This window comes from Phlebotomus papatasi, chromosome 2 (genome assembly GCF_024763615.1).
Source record: "Phlebotomus papatasi isolate M1 chromosome 2, Ppap_2.1, whole genome shotgun sequence".
Lineage (NCBI taxonomy): Eukaryota > Metazoa > Arthropoda > Insecta > Diptera > Psychodidae > Phlebotomus > Phlebotomus papatasi.
This window is the reverse complement of record NC_077223.1, coordinates 91,369,045-91,388,719: the sequence shown is the minus strand read 5'-3', so window position 1 is coordinate 91,388,719 and position 19,675 is coordinate 91,369,045. Positions and strand designations below refer to the sequence as shown.

Below are 19,675 nucleotides of genomic sequence, written 5' to 3'. Positions count from 1 at the left end.
CGCCCCGTTTCTTACAGTGTCAATCTCTGCAGTATCATTGACTGGATACTTGATGTTTCAGACTAATATTTACGGATGGTTTTCTCTCTCAAATTCAATATTTTTTATCGCATAAGCACACCTAATCATCGTCTATATTCATGAGCTTTGGTATGAGTGCACATCGAACAAAAGACATCAACAGCCAAGAGACAACGAACCCGCGAAAAAAGGTTCTCATTGTGCTACTTTTCTTATTAATTGGTTTACTATATATTGGTTTCGTGTTAATTAAGGCAATAGGTGAATTTTGGAATGTGAACCCATTGTCAGTATTCATCCATTTGATGCCTATTTATTACTAATATTAACTTTATTACGTAAAAAAGTCCAACAAAATTCACGAACAGAGATTCAAGTTGAATATGGCAAAGTCATGACTTATTATATTACTTTTTCGATTGCGCCGCGCAAGAATAAATGCCAATCATCCAAATAATATTATAAAGTGTTGACCTTTTCTACCAATTGAAACCGCATCGGTAACATTGTATATTTTATATATATACATATCTTTGGTGCGCAGGTAAAAGAGACTGTTTGTGGTGTATTTTTGTCTCATGCCATTTTCACATTTTCAAATAAAATCACTTAAATTGTTGCAAAAAGTTACCATAAAGATTTTTGTACTGTCCGGGAGAGGAGATTTTCAAGAGTCGGGAACACACTGAAAAGTATCTACAATTCACATGCAAATACATTTTAAATTGTAGCAATATCAATGGAAGGATTAATCTTAAAATGCAATTATCGTAAACATTACACGGCGTTGAGTGTGTCTCATTGGAAAATGATGTTTATTGCGTGCAAAAGTTTCGGAAAACAGACACAAAATACGCATACGAATAAATTACTTTATTTTTTTTCACACAATTTTTCGCGGTTAAAGCGGTGGTCTGCTAGAACAGATCTCTCTGGATGGTGTTACATAAATTTTGTTTTCTGATAAATAATGTTATAATACATCACCTTTACATTTTGTTCATTTACATGAATTTTAATCAAGCAAAAACATATTTAATTACACTTAATAATTTTATGCGTGTCGTGGTTGTAAATATTTTGTAAATTGTTACATTTTTTCAAAATATTGTGAAATAATTTTAATTTAGAACCGAATATAGCCTTATAATGATCATTAAGAATATATTTCAAATATTTTAGTGACTTTATTTCAATTTTCATGCTCCTTAAAATACAAAATTTTCACTGAAAAGCAATATTTGTAAATAAAATGTATTAGTTTTAATTTTAAATTTTTAATTGTTATTATAATTTATATTTTTTTATAAATTTAAATGTAATAGTCAAGGTAATATGCCATAAAATTGCAACATTTTGCCAACACTATTCTTTTAATCTGTTTTAATTGAACAAGTTATAATTTAAACTTTAAATTTGTCACTTTACAGCAGGCCTGAGCTAAAAGAAAAGCCTAAGTGAATTTGGTGGTGCCTGTTGGCATTCTTCGAAATGCTGCGAAAAGTCACGTAGAGAAAATGAGAGGTTTTTTAATGTGAAAATTGTCTAATTCCTTAGAGTTAAATCATTTTCACAAGAAGATCTTTTTAATAATTTAGTTGAATACAGTTATTTGAGTTAATTGTGAATAATTGTCGATATTACAACAAAAACATTGGGATGAAATTTTGAGCTGTAAGACTCATATTCTTTTGAGCTGTCCCAAAATTCAGGAAAGGTTTAAGAAAAACCCTTTTATACAACACTGTTTTCGTTAATAAGGAATGCAAAAGTACATATTACAAGAACGGACACGACCTACTAATAAGGATAAAATAGAGAAGAAAATATTTTGTCGCATTTCAGAGATTTTTTGCAACCGCAGCGCCGTCAGACGTTTGTCAAGTGAGTTATTTGTGTCTCTATCTCTCGATCACAGTTAAATTGCGCGCGATTTAAGAACTTTCCATTTGAAGTGATATTTGAAGTTAATTTCTTTGTATTTCTGCAAGATTCAAGTAAAAGGATGTATAGTGAACAGCTATCCGTCTTCCCACAAAGATATCAAGAAGACAATTTCTTTCTATATGAGTTTTTATGTCTGTATGTCTTTTTGGCGCAAAAATATTTATCATGGCACCGTGAATAACTGGGATTAGTGTTACCAGTATGGCTCTCTGTAATTTCCATTAAAATTATCAACACAAAATTTCCGATCTTACACGACTTTTAACGAGCACAGGTCTGCTTTACAGCGTTAAACCTGCGTTACGCATTTCAAGCTAGATTGTTCCATGAACTTAAACTGTTTGTACGATAAAATGTTTTCGCATTTGCGACCAATATTACTATTATTTTCTTAAAATTTACAAGTAAGGCCTTAAAACTTGAAGTTTGAATTTGAGACTCAAACGCCATCTAGCGCATTGTACTTCAAAATCAATCACTTTATTAATTTAGGCAAACAATCGCTTCTTGCAAGCGTAGGAAGTGTTATTATTTTTTGCACAAACTAACATTTATTTACAAAATTGATGTATAAATTCAAAAACCTGGTAACTAATCACCCCCTTCTTGTACTATAAGGAAAAATCCTAAGTGTGATGCCGCACGAAAGACGATGGAAAGGAGAAAAGGTGGTGAAGATACCAAAGCACAATTTGCACATAATAGCACTAACATTTTGACCGGATACTCAACACCCACGGTTTTTGGCTCGAAGGCAAGCAAATCAGCGAAAATACATGTAGCCTTCATCATTAGAGCTCGCAATTTTCCGTTCTTTTGCCTTTCAATCCTCCTTTCACAGAATCCCTCTCATCTATGGCAGAATTCTATAAAGTCTAATCTTGTCTTTCGTCAATCGATGGAGTACACACAATAAAAAAAACAGACTGATTGACAGGAACATTGCGTAAAACTGCTAAATCGACAGTTTGGTGCGAGAATGAGAAATGCTTTGGAGATCTCTAATATGCCTTCTCTAAACTTTTAATTTTCTCAATTCATTTTCTTCGGATATATCAACGGTTCCAATTGTCGTCTCTCAACACTCAAAGCATAATCTATGTTTATTGAATGATCCAGCATCGCAACAATTGATCAATTGACGGCCGCAGGAGCTAACGCGTGAGTCCGCGAAGTCCAGCTGCGTTTACCTGTGCCAAATTGGCGCACGTGTTACACACACATTTTCTATCTTTACCTTTCGCTCCACCATTTACCCAAGATCCCCAACTATCTCAAATCTTATAGCACTTCCCGCCACACCAAACCGGTCAGCACGCGTCAGAATCTCCTCTGCCCATAATCACTTTATCTCATTCTACCATCCGAGATGATCTCCAGTCTTCCTTCATGCCTCATGCACTCCATCAACCGCAATTGGAGTGGACTTTTTTCTTATATGCCTCCCAAGTCTCTGATTTAAATGTCTCATCCATTACACACGGAATTCAACTAATAGTCTCAAGAGCAATTAAACTGAGTGATTATTTGTAACACCTGAGGTGACTAATGAAAGTAAAAAAAAGCACTTTGAGTCATTGTGAGTGATCAGGGTATTGCTAAATCGTGGTATTATTCGCAGCTAAGACTGCTCAATCACACTTAAATACCCGGCACTAGTGGATTTAGTCTACCAAGGAAATCAATACCAATGAATTAATTGCTATACAGAGATAAAAATTCATAGCATTTCCTCATTTTTGATAATCCTGGGGAGTATTGGAGGTTTTCTATCAAAATCTTAATTTCATTAAATGTAAAAGAATAAAGGCATTTAAGTTATTGTTTGTAGTTTTCCACAAACATTGATGTAACTATAGCGTTTGGTGTAGATGTACAGGTTTTACGTAAAAAAATTCGGATAACTAAGAATTTTTTTTGTAAATTGCATTGTTCAAGGAAGATAACCATTAATTCAATAATTTTTTATGATAAAACTTACAAATCACGCTGAAAACTCGAAAATTTCGAGAAAGAATCACCATTACTTGAGAAGATTCTGCTGTTGTTCGTATTAGTAAAACTGAATTCTTCTGCTGCCGTATCGAAAATAAAGGAATAAATTGAACAAAATTTGAAGAAGTAACTCATGTGAGCATTACTAAAAGTCAAGTATATAAAAATACCCGGTTTAGAATTGTTGTCAGACGTATAGAGTTAGTATCCAGTCGAAACCATACCTCTTGTTTGATTTTTGTTAAAGAGCATATGCAGAAGCACCTGTAATTCTGAAATAATATTTTTTGAACCTATGTATTTCTGTTTATTATCATTGGATATGACATAACAAAATATTAGATGCATCAAAAGTCAAGAATTTTGTCCTTGATACATAACTAAGAACGTAAAACTTAGCGGTGGTAATTTTATAATATGGGGTTACATTTTGTGAAGTGGCGTATGGTCTGTGTATGGAATATCAGGCAATATAAACCAATTTGTTCACAAGGATATCTTTGGACAAGACATCTACTTCAACATCTAAAAGAATTTGCTTTTGGTTTTTAAGTTTTAACCAAGCTTAATGGTCTCAAACACACTGCCAAGAGTTTTTAAAACTGGTTCAATCAGAACAAAATTGGCCTTCTGGAATGAGCAGGATGGTCTAAGGACCTCAATCCTGTTGAATTCAAAGGAAAAGATTGACCACAAGATAAATCTCTCGAATGTGACTAATTTGAGATAGTTTTAAGTAGATATCCACACTACATGAAATACAATCATATTAGAATAGTGTCCAATCCTGATTTACTTAATGATCCTTCATTGTCATGTGCTCATTTTTTCCAAAGTATTTAACTAAGTATACTAATTAATCCAAATTTAATTTTCAAATAGAATTCGTAAGTTGTTAATTGCAGTAGAAGCTGAAAACTATCACTTCTTATTGGGTGTGCTATTTATATTATCCTCTTAATATATGCCATTTCAAGAACTTTTTGATCGTACTAAATTTCTCGATAGAACTTTCAGGTTTTTCTTCATATTCAAAATATATTCATATGTACAAGTTTATTTATTTTATTATTACTTTTATCATTTAAAAGCATAATTTTTCAAAAAACAAAGCATATATCACAGTGTCCGAAACTGTGCCATTTATCTGGTCGCCACTGTACTTCAAACGAGATGATATTCATTCCTCGAAGGACCTCAACGACCTCAAAGTTCAAAAACCGTAATGTTTCAAAAAAGGAATTTTAGAAAATATTTTCCGATGAGTTGTTGTAAAAAAGTAATTTAAAATCTTTTGTCGTATAAATTTTAGGACTAAAAGAATAAGAGTTACTCTGAAAAGAGTTCAAATAATTTCTCTACACAGAAAAAATATTTTGTTAAAATATTCGTAAATGTTTGCAAATTCCTATAGGTGAGTTACGAAATGCTTGTAAATCGTATAACCCACAAACAAGTTCGTAAAAGTTTGTACTTTTTTCACAAACATTGTTCGTAACATGATCACTAGACGAGCATTTTTTGTACTTTTACAAACATTTGTTCGTAAAGGTTCGTAAACACACACAAAATTTTTGGAAAATTTTGTCATTTGTTCGTAAATTTTTGTTTATCTGACGAATATTTTACGAACATTTACGAACAAATGACAAAATTTTTCGAACAATTTTTGTGTGTTTACGAACATTTACGAACAAATGTACAAACTTTTACGAACTTGTTTGTGGGTTATACGATTCACGAGCATTTCGTAACTCCCCCATAGGAATTTGCAAACATTTACGAATATTTTTACAAAATATTTTTTTCTGTGTAATTATTATAATCGAAAAATAAGTAAAAATAATTCTAAAAGGAGAGTTTATCGGATTTCACAAAACAAAAGAAGTCAATTTGACAGTGATTCGAGTAAAATTTTACTTGTTTTTTTGGGTGAAAACTTTTCCCAAAATCTTCATATGATGCAAAATTAGCTATTTGTATTAATCAACATTTTTTAATTTGATTAGTACATAAATTGAGACGAACATCTCAGAAAGCAATACAATTGGAAGATTACGTCCTTTCAAATTCGATAGGGATACTATCTTTCAGAGATGAAATTACAATGTTTTCTTTTCTTTTCTCTAGAAAATCGAAAGTTCTAGTGAAAAACCTTGTTATTTGGTCTCAGAAAGGATAAGCATAATCCCAAATACACCCGGAAGGAGATAATCACACTATTGGATTTTATAAATTCTTGATCAGTAATTCTATTGACATTTCAGGAAACCCTCATAGTTTTAGGAAATGTACAATTTTTAGTCAATGAGGTATCACATCAATTCCAGAGCATAATCATTTGATTAGCTTATTGCTTTTTCCATACGGGAGAGTGCGGCGATGGTGCAATAAAATGAAGAAAATAGACAGAAATAACAAGAAAGTCAAACAGAGTTCGCTAAATGTTCCATGTACCATTGAGGATATGGAGAAGAGGAAGATTGGTGTGCTCTTCATGGCGTAACCTCTACTCATTCCTCTTGTCTCGCCATTCCTCAATGAATAACACCAGCAACAACGGCGAAGACGTAAAAGGTGCGGAGAAGTCATGTCTCGTACAATGGGAAAAATTGTTCTGCTCTCATCCATGCATGCATGTAAATATGAGGAAGAGCGAGAAAGACGCCAGAGACTTGAATGAATGAATGTTTGGATCAATGGGAAGAAGTTTTAACACACTAAATCAACCCAAGAGACTATCATATTCTCCCTGCCATGAGCTTTTATCGTGTGGCCCATGAAATCAGGTACAATCACTTTTAAAAACAGCAGAAAGAACTCCTCGAGAGTGGGTGGAAAAATCGTCTCCGACCGAAAATTTCTTGTCGAAAGTTTAACTCGAGCCACCAACATAAAAGGGAGAGTACGAGCATGGTTAAAATAAGCAATCTTCCCAAATTGCACGCACCAAAAATTAGAGGCGTCATCGCTGTACCAAAATCTTTTTTATCTCCCTCGCGATATCCATTGATATAGTCAAAAGACCTCAAAAAGTCCAACGCGAGAATTATACTGTGAAGTCTTCCAGAGGGGCATAATTATAGTTTCCATTCTTCACGTTTTGGACAGGTATATAATTTTGTGGGGAATTGTTGTTTTTTTTTGCTGATATTTCAATTAAACAGTCGATGAAATCATTTTAGAAAAAGACACCACTTCGATGACCCCATGAACTTTTCTCTTTGGCGTTGTTAATATGTGTTAGATGTCTTAAGAACAACTTATTTACATTTGGCCTCTCATCTCAAGAGTTCAATCGAATCAAGAATTAATGTTTACATGCTGCGTCGGTGTTCTTATTTATTTTAATGAAAATCTTCAAATTGAAGAGGAGATTAAAAAGAAAAGAGAATAAAAGAACAAATAGATTTTTAATCATAAATTATATAGGGCTTAAATCATTTATTTCTGAATGAGATGATTCACAGGAAGGACCCTTTAAGTATTTGTATGTATTTAATTGAAATAGGGGAAGCTGGGGCACCACCAAACACGGGGTCGCACCAAACACTGCAATTTTTTAATAGGATATTCGACTTCAGAGGACAAAACTTATACAAATTTTTAGGCATAGGGATGCTTGTCCACTGAAGAAATGGTCAAGATAGTTCAAATAGTTTAGAAATAAAAATTAGTGTTTGGTGCTACCCCGTGTTTGATGGTGCCCCAGTTTCCCCTATACCGCAACAAGTAATACATTTTGGATTTTTCTAGATGATGATTTTTCAGGAGTGTTATTTGGAACGTAACAGCGTATTTTAATATCTTTGTTTTCTATAAATTTTTTTTAAAATTTGTTTAAGGGGTTACATATAGGTTACGCAGACTAAAAAAAAAACATACTTGACATCATTTTTACCAATTTAAAAGAATATATTATATTAAATTCCAGCGCTTAAGCATACACATAAGGTATAAGATTTTCATTATATTTTCCTAAATTTAATCTTCAATAAAACCATTTTCATAATGTATTAAAATTCATAATAACAATTACAAAAATAGCAGGATCCAATATAACAGCTTTAAAATTTAAAATATATTTTAATAAAGCAATTCAAAACCCTTTTAATTAAAAAAAAAAAACCTTAAATAGTTTCTTAAGAATAGTAATTTTATCATACTTATTTCTGTGTTTATGGCACAGCACTATGTTTATGGTTTACCGACTAGAACGTATTTTTGCACTTTGATTAATCAGGTTATTAAAGTTTCCAATGATCTAGAATGAAAAGATTACCGATGAATGCAAGAAAACATGGTTATTGATCGGATCTGAAAACGCCAGCAGGGTGCTATAAATTTATTCTGAATATTATGGCAAATTGGTTTGTGTCCTGACTTTTATTTTCCGTTTTTGATAGTCAATATGTTGTACTCCTAATTCCGAATTCAATGCTCAATACAAATTAATATCTTAGCACAAGATTCCAAGTAATTTCCATCTTCACAGAGTGTCGTCTTTCTTGCAGTGGGATTTTTTCTTCATTAGCAGTGACACGTTTTCGAGGTTTATAATTTATTTTAGTCTCATCCCAAACAATTTCTCATATTTCACGCAGAAATTTGAGTGTATCCTCGAATGTCGGGTGGACAGTAAAAAAAAACAGACTCATAACAATATCTCATTTTCTCTTTTATCCAACATATTTTACGAATGGAACCTAAGAGTATAGAGCACACGTGAAATTGTCTTCTTGTTATGAGCAGCAAATTTAGGTCAATCATTCACCACACACAATTTAAACTTTTTTTCACGCGGCAGCACCAACAGCAGCCTGAAATGACTCACACTCGTGGTATTTTATTTTATTGCTATATAAAATTCACAGTATTTAATTCCATTTGGAAACTATCAATTTTCTCTGGCATCGCCTTCTCAAAAGAAATCCATCCATGGGAGATCGTGTCCGAGACTTTTGTTTAGCAATGAAAGATCTCGCTCACCGAAGTCTGCGTCCAATAGATAATTGTGACTAGAAAAACAAACTTCTATCGCTACGAAATCACTGATTTATGAATATTCGGAAATTCTGCATAATTTCTCACAAAATACTGGAATACTGGAATATTTTAATGTTTTATCAATTTTATTCTCACACCAGCAACTTCTCAAGCTCCGAGCAATTTAAAATATCAAATAAGACCAATGTATATGGTGGAAAGGTCAATGATATAAATCATAGATATATAGTTCTCAGTTAGAGGCTTGAGTAAACAATAGGAAGTGATTTGCTACAGAATTCCTTTCTATATTTGTAATTTACATAAAATATAGATGAAAATTTAGTGTTAAAGAAGAACTAGAACGATTAGAGACCTTAATAGTTAATTCCGTACTCAGATTTAAGACAAGAATTTCAACCTTCAAATTTCTTAGAAATTTAATTGCCGTAGGAGCAAACACATGCCAAAAACTGTCCAACAATGATGAATTGCCCGTGTGTTTATTCCAACAAATTGTTTTATTGCACAAATAAGTGGAGTAAAGGGAATAAAAAAAAGGTGAATGCGAAATCAAATAACGCGCTAAGAATAAAATTCTAATGCAAAATATGAAATTGCTGAGTATTTATTGCTCGCCTCCCAGGTGTAAGAACTGCCATTTTATCTCCTGATTGCCATTAACACATCAGTCATTTCAATTTATGTCCCGCAGAAAAAAAAAAAGTTTGATCAATTGCAGAACAATTTGACTAGAGAATGAAAATGGACAATTTTGTAGGAGACAGGCATTTAGAAATATAGCTACAATAAAATATAAAACGATACAGAAAAATCACAAGTTAATTTTTGCAAAAAGAACAAGCTACTATATTTTTATAGCAAGATTTTATAGGACTAGAAAACTTGTTGAAAATTTATAATGAAGCATCTATAAAGCATTTGTGATTATGGTTAAAAGCATTTGTAAAATCATCATTAAAAAGTTGTAAAAGACCACACTGAGTCCGGAATTGAAGATCAATGAAGCCTTATAGGAAGTTTTTTATAGGATCAAAAGATTAACGCGCTGTACTATGGATCAAATTTGGTTTCCGGATTCAGGAAATTCAATTATAATTAATTTGGTGAAGTTTTTTACATACATGAAATCGTACAAACTCGCGTGAATCGCACGAGTCCAACTTGCAAAAAATCTATAAAATTTTATGGGAGGTATTATTATAGGACAAAAATTCAAAGATAAATAATTTTTCTATCAAACATTTAGGAATCGTATTGAAATAATTTTAAAAGCAATTGTAAAAAATTAAAAAGATACCTCATCATGACTGTAATAAAGATCAATGATACTTTATAGGAAGCTTATAAAAAAGATTAGAAGGTTATGTAACAATTTAAAATAAAGGAGATTTTATTCAATCTCCAAAAATTGAAATATAATGAATGAATTCTACAATTTATATTCGTGCTAAAAAAGGCAAAAATAGATTAATCTAGCTTCAAAAATTTTAAGAATATAATAACCAAAAAAAATTAAAGAAAACAATCAATTTCGTAAAAAGAATTTAAAGATATTATTGGAAATTTGTTGTTTGAAGCTCTGGAATAACTCATTATTCCCTCCTAGAAGCCCCGAACCATAAGTTCAACATGTTCACTTTCTCAATCAAACACTGACTATGTCTTCGACCAACCACGTCCTCGTCAACCCCTTCTCCAAGGGAAAAATGGCTCACGATGTTCAAATAATGACCATTATAGTTTGTAAATATACGAGCCAACTTCTACAAATTAACATAAAACGATTAATATTGTATAAAAATTGCAAGAATTGTAATGGTAGAGTGTATAGCAAAATAATTTAATTAATTTTATAGCACCTTTATCAACACCTATATAGGATAAGAGAATTTTCAATTTTAATTTTCTAAGAATTATACCACGTTAATGCTGAAACAAAGGTTTTTTCAATTGCAACTTCCTAAAATTCAAGTAAAATACAGTGCATGCAATTTTATGAAATTCAATAAAGTTTTATTAATGAAAAAATGAACAAATTGCAAAATTAAATTAAATGGCTAATATTTTTAAAACATAAAGGAAAGCGCGCTAGCTTCGGACAATTCAATTTTTTTCTCCATATTCTTTATGGATTTCACGCACAGCTCTTTTTTGAAAATTTGAGTCATTGGACCAGCTATTAAAATATAATATTATAAGGGGTCAAATTCATTTATAACACATTGAAAAAAAATGAATTGTTCAAAGCTTAAATTGTCAGAAAGTATCGCGTTTTCCTGTATCTTGAAACTATGTTCAAATAGACCAAAAACCTTTTATTATAATAAAATTTAAAAAGAAAAATCTAACCAAATATATGAACGATAGAGAAAATTTTATAGGAAGTTCTATACACATTAAAAAAATTTTGGCTCCTACACCATGATTTTCATGGTAAATTTTACATTAAACATGTAATCGTGTGTACTAATAGACATTTGTGTAATTTGTACACATTTTGTCTGAAAACTGTGTAATTTGTACATCTTTTATTTGAAAATTGTTTAATTTTACACGAAATATATAAGAAAATATACAAAACTGTGTAATCATTCCCAGTTGATTGCACGGTTTACAATTACATCAAATTTAAATTACACGTTTTGCTGAAATACATAATTTGTGTAACTTTAAAAGAATAATCGTGGAAAAAAAGCAAACCAACGGTTATCCTTGTAATTTTTTTTACTGTGTAAGACCACGAAATTGTCAAGAGAATTTAAGATGATAGGTTCTATGATTTCGTCTTGTAATGCATTAAAACAATTTTAAAATGAAATATAAAAATTCAAGACTTGCGTGCAATTAAATTAGAGCAAACATTTATAGGACTTAATTGTATTTATGTAAAAATGTCGCAGAACAAAAGAATGCAAGTGATCAATATTTCCGCTGATATTTACAAGAAATATTTGTAAAAAGAACGTACAGTGCTCCCACATAGAATAATATTGCACGAATTTAAACTAAGCTTCGAATAAGGATCTCAAAATTTTATAGCACTGTGCAGAAAGACTTTATGGGACTGTAACGCATTCCAAAATTACCCAAAACTCCCCACATGTCGCAGCTTAATAAATTTTCAACTAATTTATTGTCACATAAAAAGACATTGTATGAACAGCAGAGAAATGCCATAAAAGTAAACGCAGTATGAATCTGCTATAAAAGTTAATGTACTGAAAATGAATTGAGCAAAACAACCACCGTGCGTCTTCTTTTTGCACATAGACGTTCGATATGAGGTATAAGAAATTGATATGCAAAACATAATCGATTGGAATTCTTCAAACGTTTCAGTTTTGTTATTTTTTTCTTCTTACACTCCATCATATAGATTTTTTTTTCTTCTCAGTGGCAACTAACAGTTAAAATGTGTAGATTAATAAAAATTATCCAACAAACAAAACGTGATGGAAATACATGAGTAATCGATATAAGACCAAAATTGGTTAAAAGAAATAGATATAATTCAATGTCAAGTTCTCATATAGACAAAAATATTGCTCAATGAGCTTCATTGGGTGGTTTTGAAAAGAAATATCGAAGCATAAAAAAGTGTCTGTGTGCATGAAATGAAAAAAAAAGATTTATTGTTACTTTTTCTACGATCGATTTCAATTGCGGCATAATGTTCCTGAATTTAAACAATAAATTTAACTGAAATTGTAAATGAATTTGATGCAATTAGAAGTTGTTAAAGGGGCCTCTCAAAGGAGGTTTTGCACCAAAAAAAAATCTGCGAAGTGGAATTGTTTTTTTTTAATTTCTTTTCATGCCAATGCGGTAAAAATTACATAAAGCTCACCCATAGAAAAGTTGATTTAGCCTCCAATTGCATCGAAGGTTGATCTGCAGTTGTTTATTGGGTTCTCATACTGAAAATTTGTCGTTCCGCATTTGAAACTAAAGTATTAGACACCACATCGAATTGTCGGTAAAGCCTTCAGAAGAAAATTAAATTTTTCCCATGTTCTAAATGTTATATATATATAAAGAAACTTGAATGTCCAGCAATCACCCGCAATATTTATGCGGGTCGTGTCACATATTTGTGTTCTTAGGAGCTACAAAGATGGACTAAGAATGAGTCACAGAAACAGAAATAGCCATTCAAGACGATCTGCAAATTTTCACACTTTTGCATAATTTTTGCCTCTGGGTTAAAATTCTTTACATAGATTTATTCAAAAGTTATTCTCAATCCAATCAATTTGAATATATCTCTGTTATTGGTCCACCAGATATCTCAAAAGGCGATTTATTTCCATGTTAAGAGAGCGATGAATGGGAAAAGACATTAATAACTGACTTCTGCAAATGGGAAGTCCTTCAAGAATACATTCATCCAGTTAACTGTTATGCGGAGTATTAATTAAATAAAACCCAGGTAACCACTTTGCACAGAGATTCTAAAAGTCACGAAGAGTCAATTGATTTGACACGGAAGTAATTGATTTCTTATTGTTATTTATTGCATCAATTGCAGATCAATCATCACATTATTATCTTATGTTACCAACACGTACTCCTTCTCTCTTACTCATTTTCCTGATAAGTTTTCGAGATAATCTCCACGTCAGTATTACCAACTCTTAAATCATTTTACAAAAGCTCTCTGTGGAAAAAAAAATATAAAAGTGTAATTTAGTGGTTGAATCAGGGGGCGGATAACTTTGCAATTCCACTCATTTTCTGCGGTTTACTGACAATTTAGCAAAGATTCTACATTTTCTATCTCTGAGAAGATCTTGCTAGAATCTAAAATTAGCCGAGGAATGCCACTGGCGAGGTTAATCTACACTGTGGACAAAAACTTTGTAAAATTGATTAATCGCAATAAGTTGAAATTACTAAATGCTTGAATTGATGCTTGAATTCAGAAAGTCTCTAAATAGAATCAAAGAAAAATTTTTCATAGACTTGTTCATTGAATGGGAACAGAAGAAAGTGCTCGCTCTGTGATGCAAGTGTCCTGAGTTTGATTTACACTTGTATTACCAGAAATTTTCTTAAGGGGTTATGTTGATCACGAAGACTAAAAAACAGTAACCAAATAATTAATAAATTAAAAATTTAATTTATCAAATATACTTTCAATTTTATTGTGGTTGCAAGTCATTTATCTGAATTATGAAAATTCAGTGGTCATTTCTAAACCAAATGCTTCCTAATATTTGAAAGACTCATAAATAATTTGCTGATTTAACTAACTCATGTACGTCTGATATTTCTCTAATTTTTCAATCTTATTTATTTGACCTAAAAGTCATTTTTTATTAAACGATTTATTAGTTATAATAAGTAAATAATTTAACAACTTTTTGAACTTAATCAGGTTTAAAAATGTTTTGTTGGTTTAACTAATGCAACATTATGGTATATTCGTTCATTTTAGTAAATTAATCGTGTGATTATTATCATTAAAATCTATTATTATTTTTTATTGGACTAATAATAATTAAAACCGTCAATTACCTAAAATTAACAAACTGAAGAAATGAACCACATCTGTTAATTAATTAAACTAACAAATAATTTGAAGACTTTCAAAAGTCTAAAAAAAAAAGTCCACGGGGTGAATAAGTCTGCCAATCACGGTACACTTTGAGTGCGATCAGCGCGATCTTGAAGGCTGATCGCGCAATCAGTGCGATCAGTGCGATCATGGAGACTGATCGCGCGATCAGTGCGATCTCGTTGACTGATCGCGCGATCTGCCGATCTGCCACTCACAGTACACTCGCTGACCATACTTATTCACTCCCTAAAAAAGTCTCTTATTCGTTTACTAACCTTATTAATTTGTATAACAAATGTGTAACAAAATATTAATAATCGTAATCTCACTAAATTTTTGCTAAGTTGTATATTATTTCTAATAAAGTTTTGGTTTAACCTATTCAGTCAATGTACCAGAAATACTTGAAATAGATTGTTCATATTTTGGAATGAGTTTCATACAGATTATCTGATGATTTTTTTGAAAAGAAAAAAATTTTATCTGTTATGGGGCGCGGTGAGCCTCTGTCAAACACACGTCTTAACGGTCACTGAATTTAAATTCTGTGCATTAATTCATTACAAACTCTTTTGATTAAGATAGACTAACTATCTAAGAACACGAATTAGCAATCAGAATTCAAATCTGGAAAGAGGATGGAGGTCAATTTTAATAAATTCGACGAGATGTCGTATTTTCCGTTCGCCATTTTGAGCAAAAAATTTGCATTACTTTCCGCGAAGCGAGAAAAGAGCAACAAAATGTATTTCAATCGCTGTAGGACTATTTTTTCGAAGTAATTGAAGGACTAACTAATTGAAGGACGACAGCAATTTGGATAAAAATTGCCCAGAAATAAATTTTCTAAAATCACTCAATTTGCGTATGATGTATAATACCATGGTAAGGAATGGGTTAATAAACCCTTATTCTGACTATATTACTATAGTTTACTTCCCTTTTTTGTCTTTACTACTTTTCCCTATCTAATTCTTCATTTATCTGCATGACTAAAGATTAGTTACCGCAATTAATAGTTGTTTTGCGTTTCGTACGATTGCTTTTTATTTCATTTCTTTAATATATTTCGTTTAATATCAATTAAACTGGATAATTACTAGTATTAATTTTAAATAACAGATAATTTATTTTACTCTTCTATAAATTCAACAAGTGTTTTGGAAAATCCAACTTATATTTTCTTTAGAAGTAAATGTCTGTCATTCTAGTATTGATATGCCCGTTTGTTTATGTTTGTAATTTTGAAAAGTCTCAGACTCCAAGACAAATTGAATAGATGTTACGACTCTTATTGTAATGTCAATCAGTTAATTGCTTCCTATAAAAAACAATAGGTTATTTATCCTTCCATCTCTTTTATTGTACCAAAATAAATCCTCTAAAAATGACACGCAATTCACAAAGTCTTCCCAAAAAATTCGCGATGATTTGCAAGAGGAGACAAGACTTCTATAAAAAAAACTGTGAAAGGTGGTGTTTGGATTATGTGGCTTTGAACTGCACAAGACAGATTGCGACTCAATCGAGGATATCCACATTCCATGGTATTATTCTCATAGCAAGAGGTTTATTGCGATCTCTTGAGAGTAAAGAAATTGACCGTGTTGTGTCTACCAAGAGTCAAGACAAAAGAATTCAAATACACCAACACTTTTCTTGTTTTGCACAATAAATTCTAACTTTGTAGCAATTATTAATTATTTATATGACAATAGCCGGACATTGAGTTTTATGAATTATGAGTATTGTAAATTTTCTCTCTAACGAAATCGGGTTCGTCGCTTAAGTCTTTTGTTTTTTTAGAGAAATTTAGAATCAATTTTCTGCAAGTATAATGACACCAAAATCAGGGTTAATTTTGTACAATTGGAAATGGGAATTGGCACAAAACCTTGCAAATATTTGACCCTTAAGTCTAGACCTTAGGCATTAGCAGAAACTTGTTCATCTGGGAAGAAATTTAGCCAGCAATCGAGGCCAAGAGTCAACCTAAAGAAAGTGTTTCAATCGCTTAAATGGCCATTTGATAAGCGATACGGAAACACTTGCAACAGGAGATGATACGAAGAGAAATGGTCATTTATCTTGCAACTTAATTATCCGAGTGACAATAAATAACTGAGTTTAATAGCTTTATGAATATTTCAATTCATATTTCCCCTCATGTACACCCACATAAGCACTTGAAGGTATATATGTTACTGTCTTGCACGCAGTACAATGATTACTTCTTGTGGCTCATCATCATTAACGACACTGGGACTGATGTTATTTATAAGGAATACAATTGACTATTAATCCCTTGACCCCATAAATATAGCAAAATCGTTATTGTATAGGGGGTATTACATTGAAATGGGTACGATGAATCTGTGTGGCATAAAATATGATGAAAGATTATCTCAATTCACGTGCATTCAAAAAGAATGCGTTAACTTTCTTCCATTCACACTCAACGGCAGGTCTCAGAAAATCTACACTGTAATGCTTCAATGGAGGAGACCTTAAATACACTCGGTGCAATTGCAATCAGGACTATCCTCTTTGAAAAATAGTCGCAAATTAAAGACTTCAACCTACGAAACTTTTTTATAAATTGCAATTATATTCTTCTGAAGGGAGATTTACATGATTTAAATGCCAAAAATTCAAACTTGAAAATATAATGTCGATTATGGCAATTAATATTTGAATACAAAATATCTTAATATAACAGTGAAGTCGATCAGCAGCCGCATTAAGCATATTTGAGGAGAGATACATTGAATTGAAATTGAATTGAATTGAACTTAAGCTGATTTGCAAGTATATTGTTCAATTTATTGATAAATTGGTCTAACTTACAAATTCATCAAAGAATTAAGGAAAATTACAGTAGGGTCGGAGGAACGTCTGTTCGTCAGGGAACCCCTATTGACACTTTTGTAAAAATGTTGAAAATTAATTAATGTATCTAGTAAAATATAAGTAATATAACGTTTTCTCTGTAATATACCTTTTACTATAAACAGAGATGTTCAAATTTCGTATCCCAAATGGTACAGAGTAGGGTATCAATAGGTGCTGACACGGGTTCTTAAAGTGTCAATAGGACGTTCTTTTCACCCTAATTTATCTTTTCACAATTACAATGAAAAATAAACATTTTTATAGCACTTTATTGTTCTCAAAACAGAACTTTTTATCACAACATAGTTTTTTTTAATAACTTCTTGTCTTTTAGTCATATCAAAGATATTAATATATTATGGCACGATCGTACACATACTCACATTACTATTTTAATCCTGAATCAATTATGAAAATAGGAATGATTGGATCAAAATTTTGATATCCTATAAAATTATAGCATACTATAAAAATTACCGCTTTAGCGATTGATTTTTGAATAATAGAACTATTTTTTTTCGGTGAATCTATTCAAATTTCGTTGACTGTATTGCAAGTATATGATACCCAAAACAAAACATTCGTTAACGTCTTGTACCATAAATATACAAAACAATAAGTAAATTTTGCATTCGGCACGTTTCTTTCTCTATCTTACCACCTTTCTTCATAATACCCTCGCCATGAGTTAACATGTACATTAAAATATTGATTATTTTCCACGTGTGAAGGAATGTTTCTCAAATGGATTTTGTGGTTTACCCCGATGACAGGCCGTAGTGTAGGTGTTAAAAAAAAGGAAAAATAAAAGAAGACATTCCACTGGAGACACGGTGATGAATAAATTGGCGGCAAAATGTACATTTCACTGCAATGAATTCATTTAACTTAAATTGCCACTGATTGTGCTTTTCCAGCGCCTTATTTGCACTTCATGCATTGTGAAATGATTGTGATGATGTGAGTGAGAAGATAATGCCATTGAATGGATCTTAGGTGATACTTTTTTTTCCTTTCCAATGCTATTTTCACCTCTTCGGTGGAAAGATATTTTAGCTTGAAAAACATGTTGAGAAAAAGAGGCAATATTAGTGAGAATTTCTGGTGAGACTAGCCTCTGCCAAATGGTTGATTGCAACAGAGAGCACAGAGACAATTTTCTTAGTAATTCACCACGAATTTGCCATTTGAAAATATACCAGAAAGCTCACAATTTTCCATGGGTTAAGCCACTTGGGAGCATTAAGTGTTATTATGCTGACCTCTGAAGAATTTGGCGCAAATTTCATTAATCTCATCACCTTTTTTTTGTTTGGTCTTTTTTTGCAGGTGAAAAGCCATACACGTGCCAGTGGCCAGAGTGTGAATGGAGATTCGCGAGATCAGACGAACTCACCCGCCACTACAGGAAGCACACAGGTGCCAAGCCATTTAAATGTGTGGTTTGCGAGAGAAGCTTCGCCAGGAGTGACCATTTAGCGCTCCATATGAAGAGGCATCTGCCCAAGAGCAAATAGGTATTGCACTCCAAACACCAGGCGTCTCCACCGAAAAATTTACTACCGACTTTAATACTGACAAAATAATTTTAAAACAATCTTCGGAACCTCTCTCTCAGTTAATAGTGTTATTCTTCCTTTTGTCTCTCAAAGATGATATTTCTCTTTGTCTATTAATTTTAATTGCTACCTCTGCTGTTAGAGCCTCCCTTTTTAATATTATTACACAGGGTGTTTCACATTTTGCATGATTGACATGTTAAGGTTATGTTACGGTTTTGACTCTATTTGGGTGAATCTGAAGTTCGATCTGATTTAAACTTGTCCATTTCAATGTAAACTTTCATGAGAAAAATTCAAGTCAAATAAAATGAGAAAAATTGAGGATAATGTAAAGAGAACGGCCCATTCGACAGTTGTTAACCCAGTTGACGGTCAAATCGATCTATTCTGATCCTTCATTATTAAGACAATCCCAACACATCATCTCTATGCGGTTGCTGAAGGTTGCTATATGATGCTCTTGTTGCTCTTGGCAATTAATGAAAGTACTATAATGAGTGAACATCGATCACCGTCGACAATTCACTCCGAGGAGGTTAAAAGATAGGTGGCACCTTCAGTTCCCGTTTTTTCCTTTATAAGTTACTCCCTCTGTCCCGAAATAAGACGTGCATTCTTTCATATAAAATGTCCTAGCAAACGTACGAGTTATTTCGGGACAGAGGGAGTATAATATTATTTTAGTGAG

At 32.0% G+C, this 19,675-nt stretch overlaps 1 protein-coding gene across 1 annotated transcript in view; it reads left to right on the top strand.

Moving 5' to 3' along the window:
• The window catches only part of LOC129802382 (dendritic arbor reduction protein 1), a 115,940-nt gene extending 96,702 nt beyond the window's left edge, over positions 1-19,238 (top strand). The window contains exon 6 of the mRNA XM_055848145.1: positions 18,755-19,238. Coding sequence (XP_055704120.1) covers positions 18,755-18,942 — 188 coding nt within the window. The 3' untranslated portion in view covers positions 18,943-19,238. The remainder of the gene's footprint in view (positions 1-18,754) is intronic.
• The last annotated feature ends 437 nt before the right edge of the window (positions 19,239-19,675 follow it).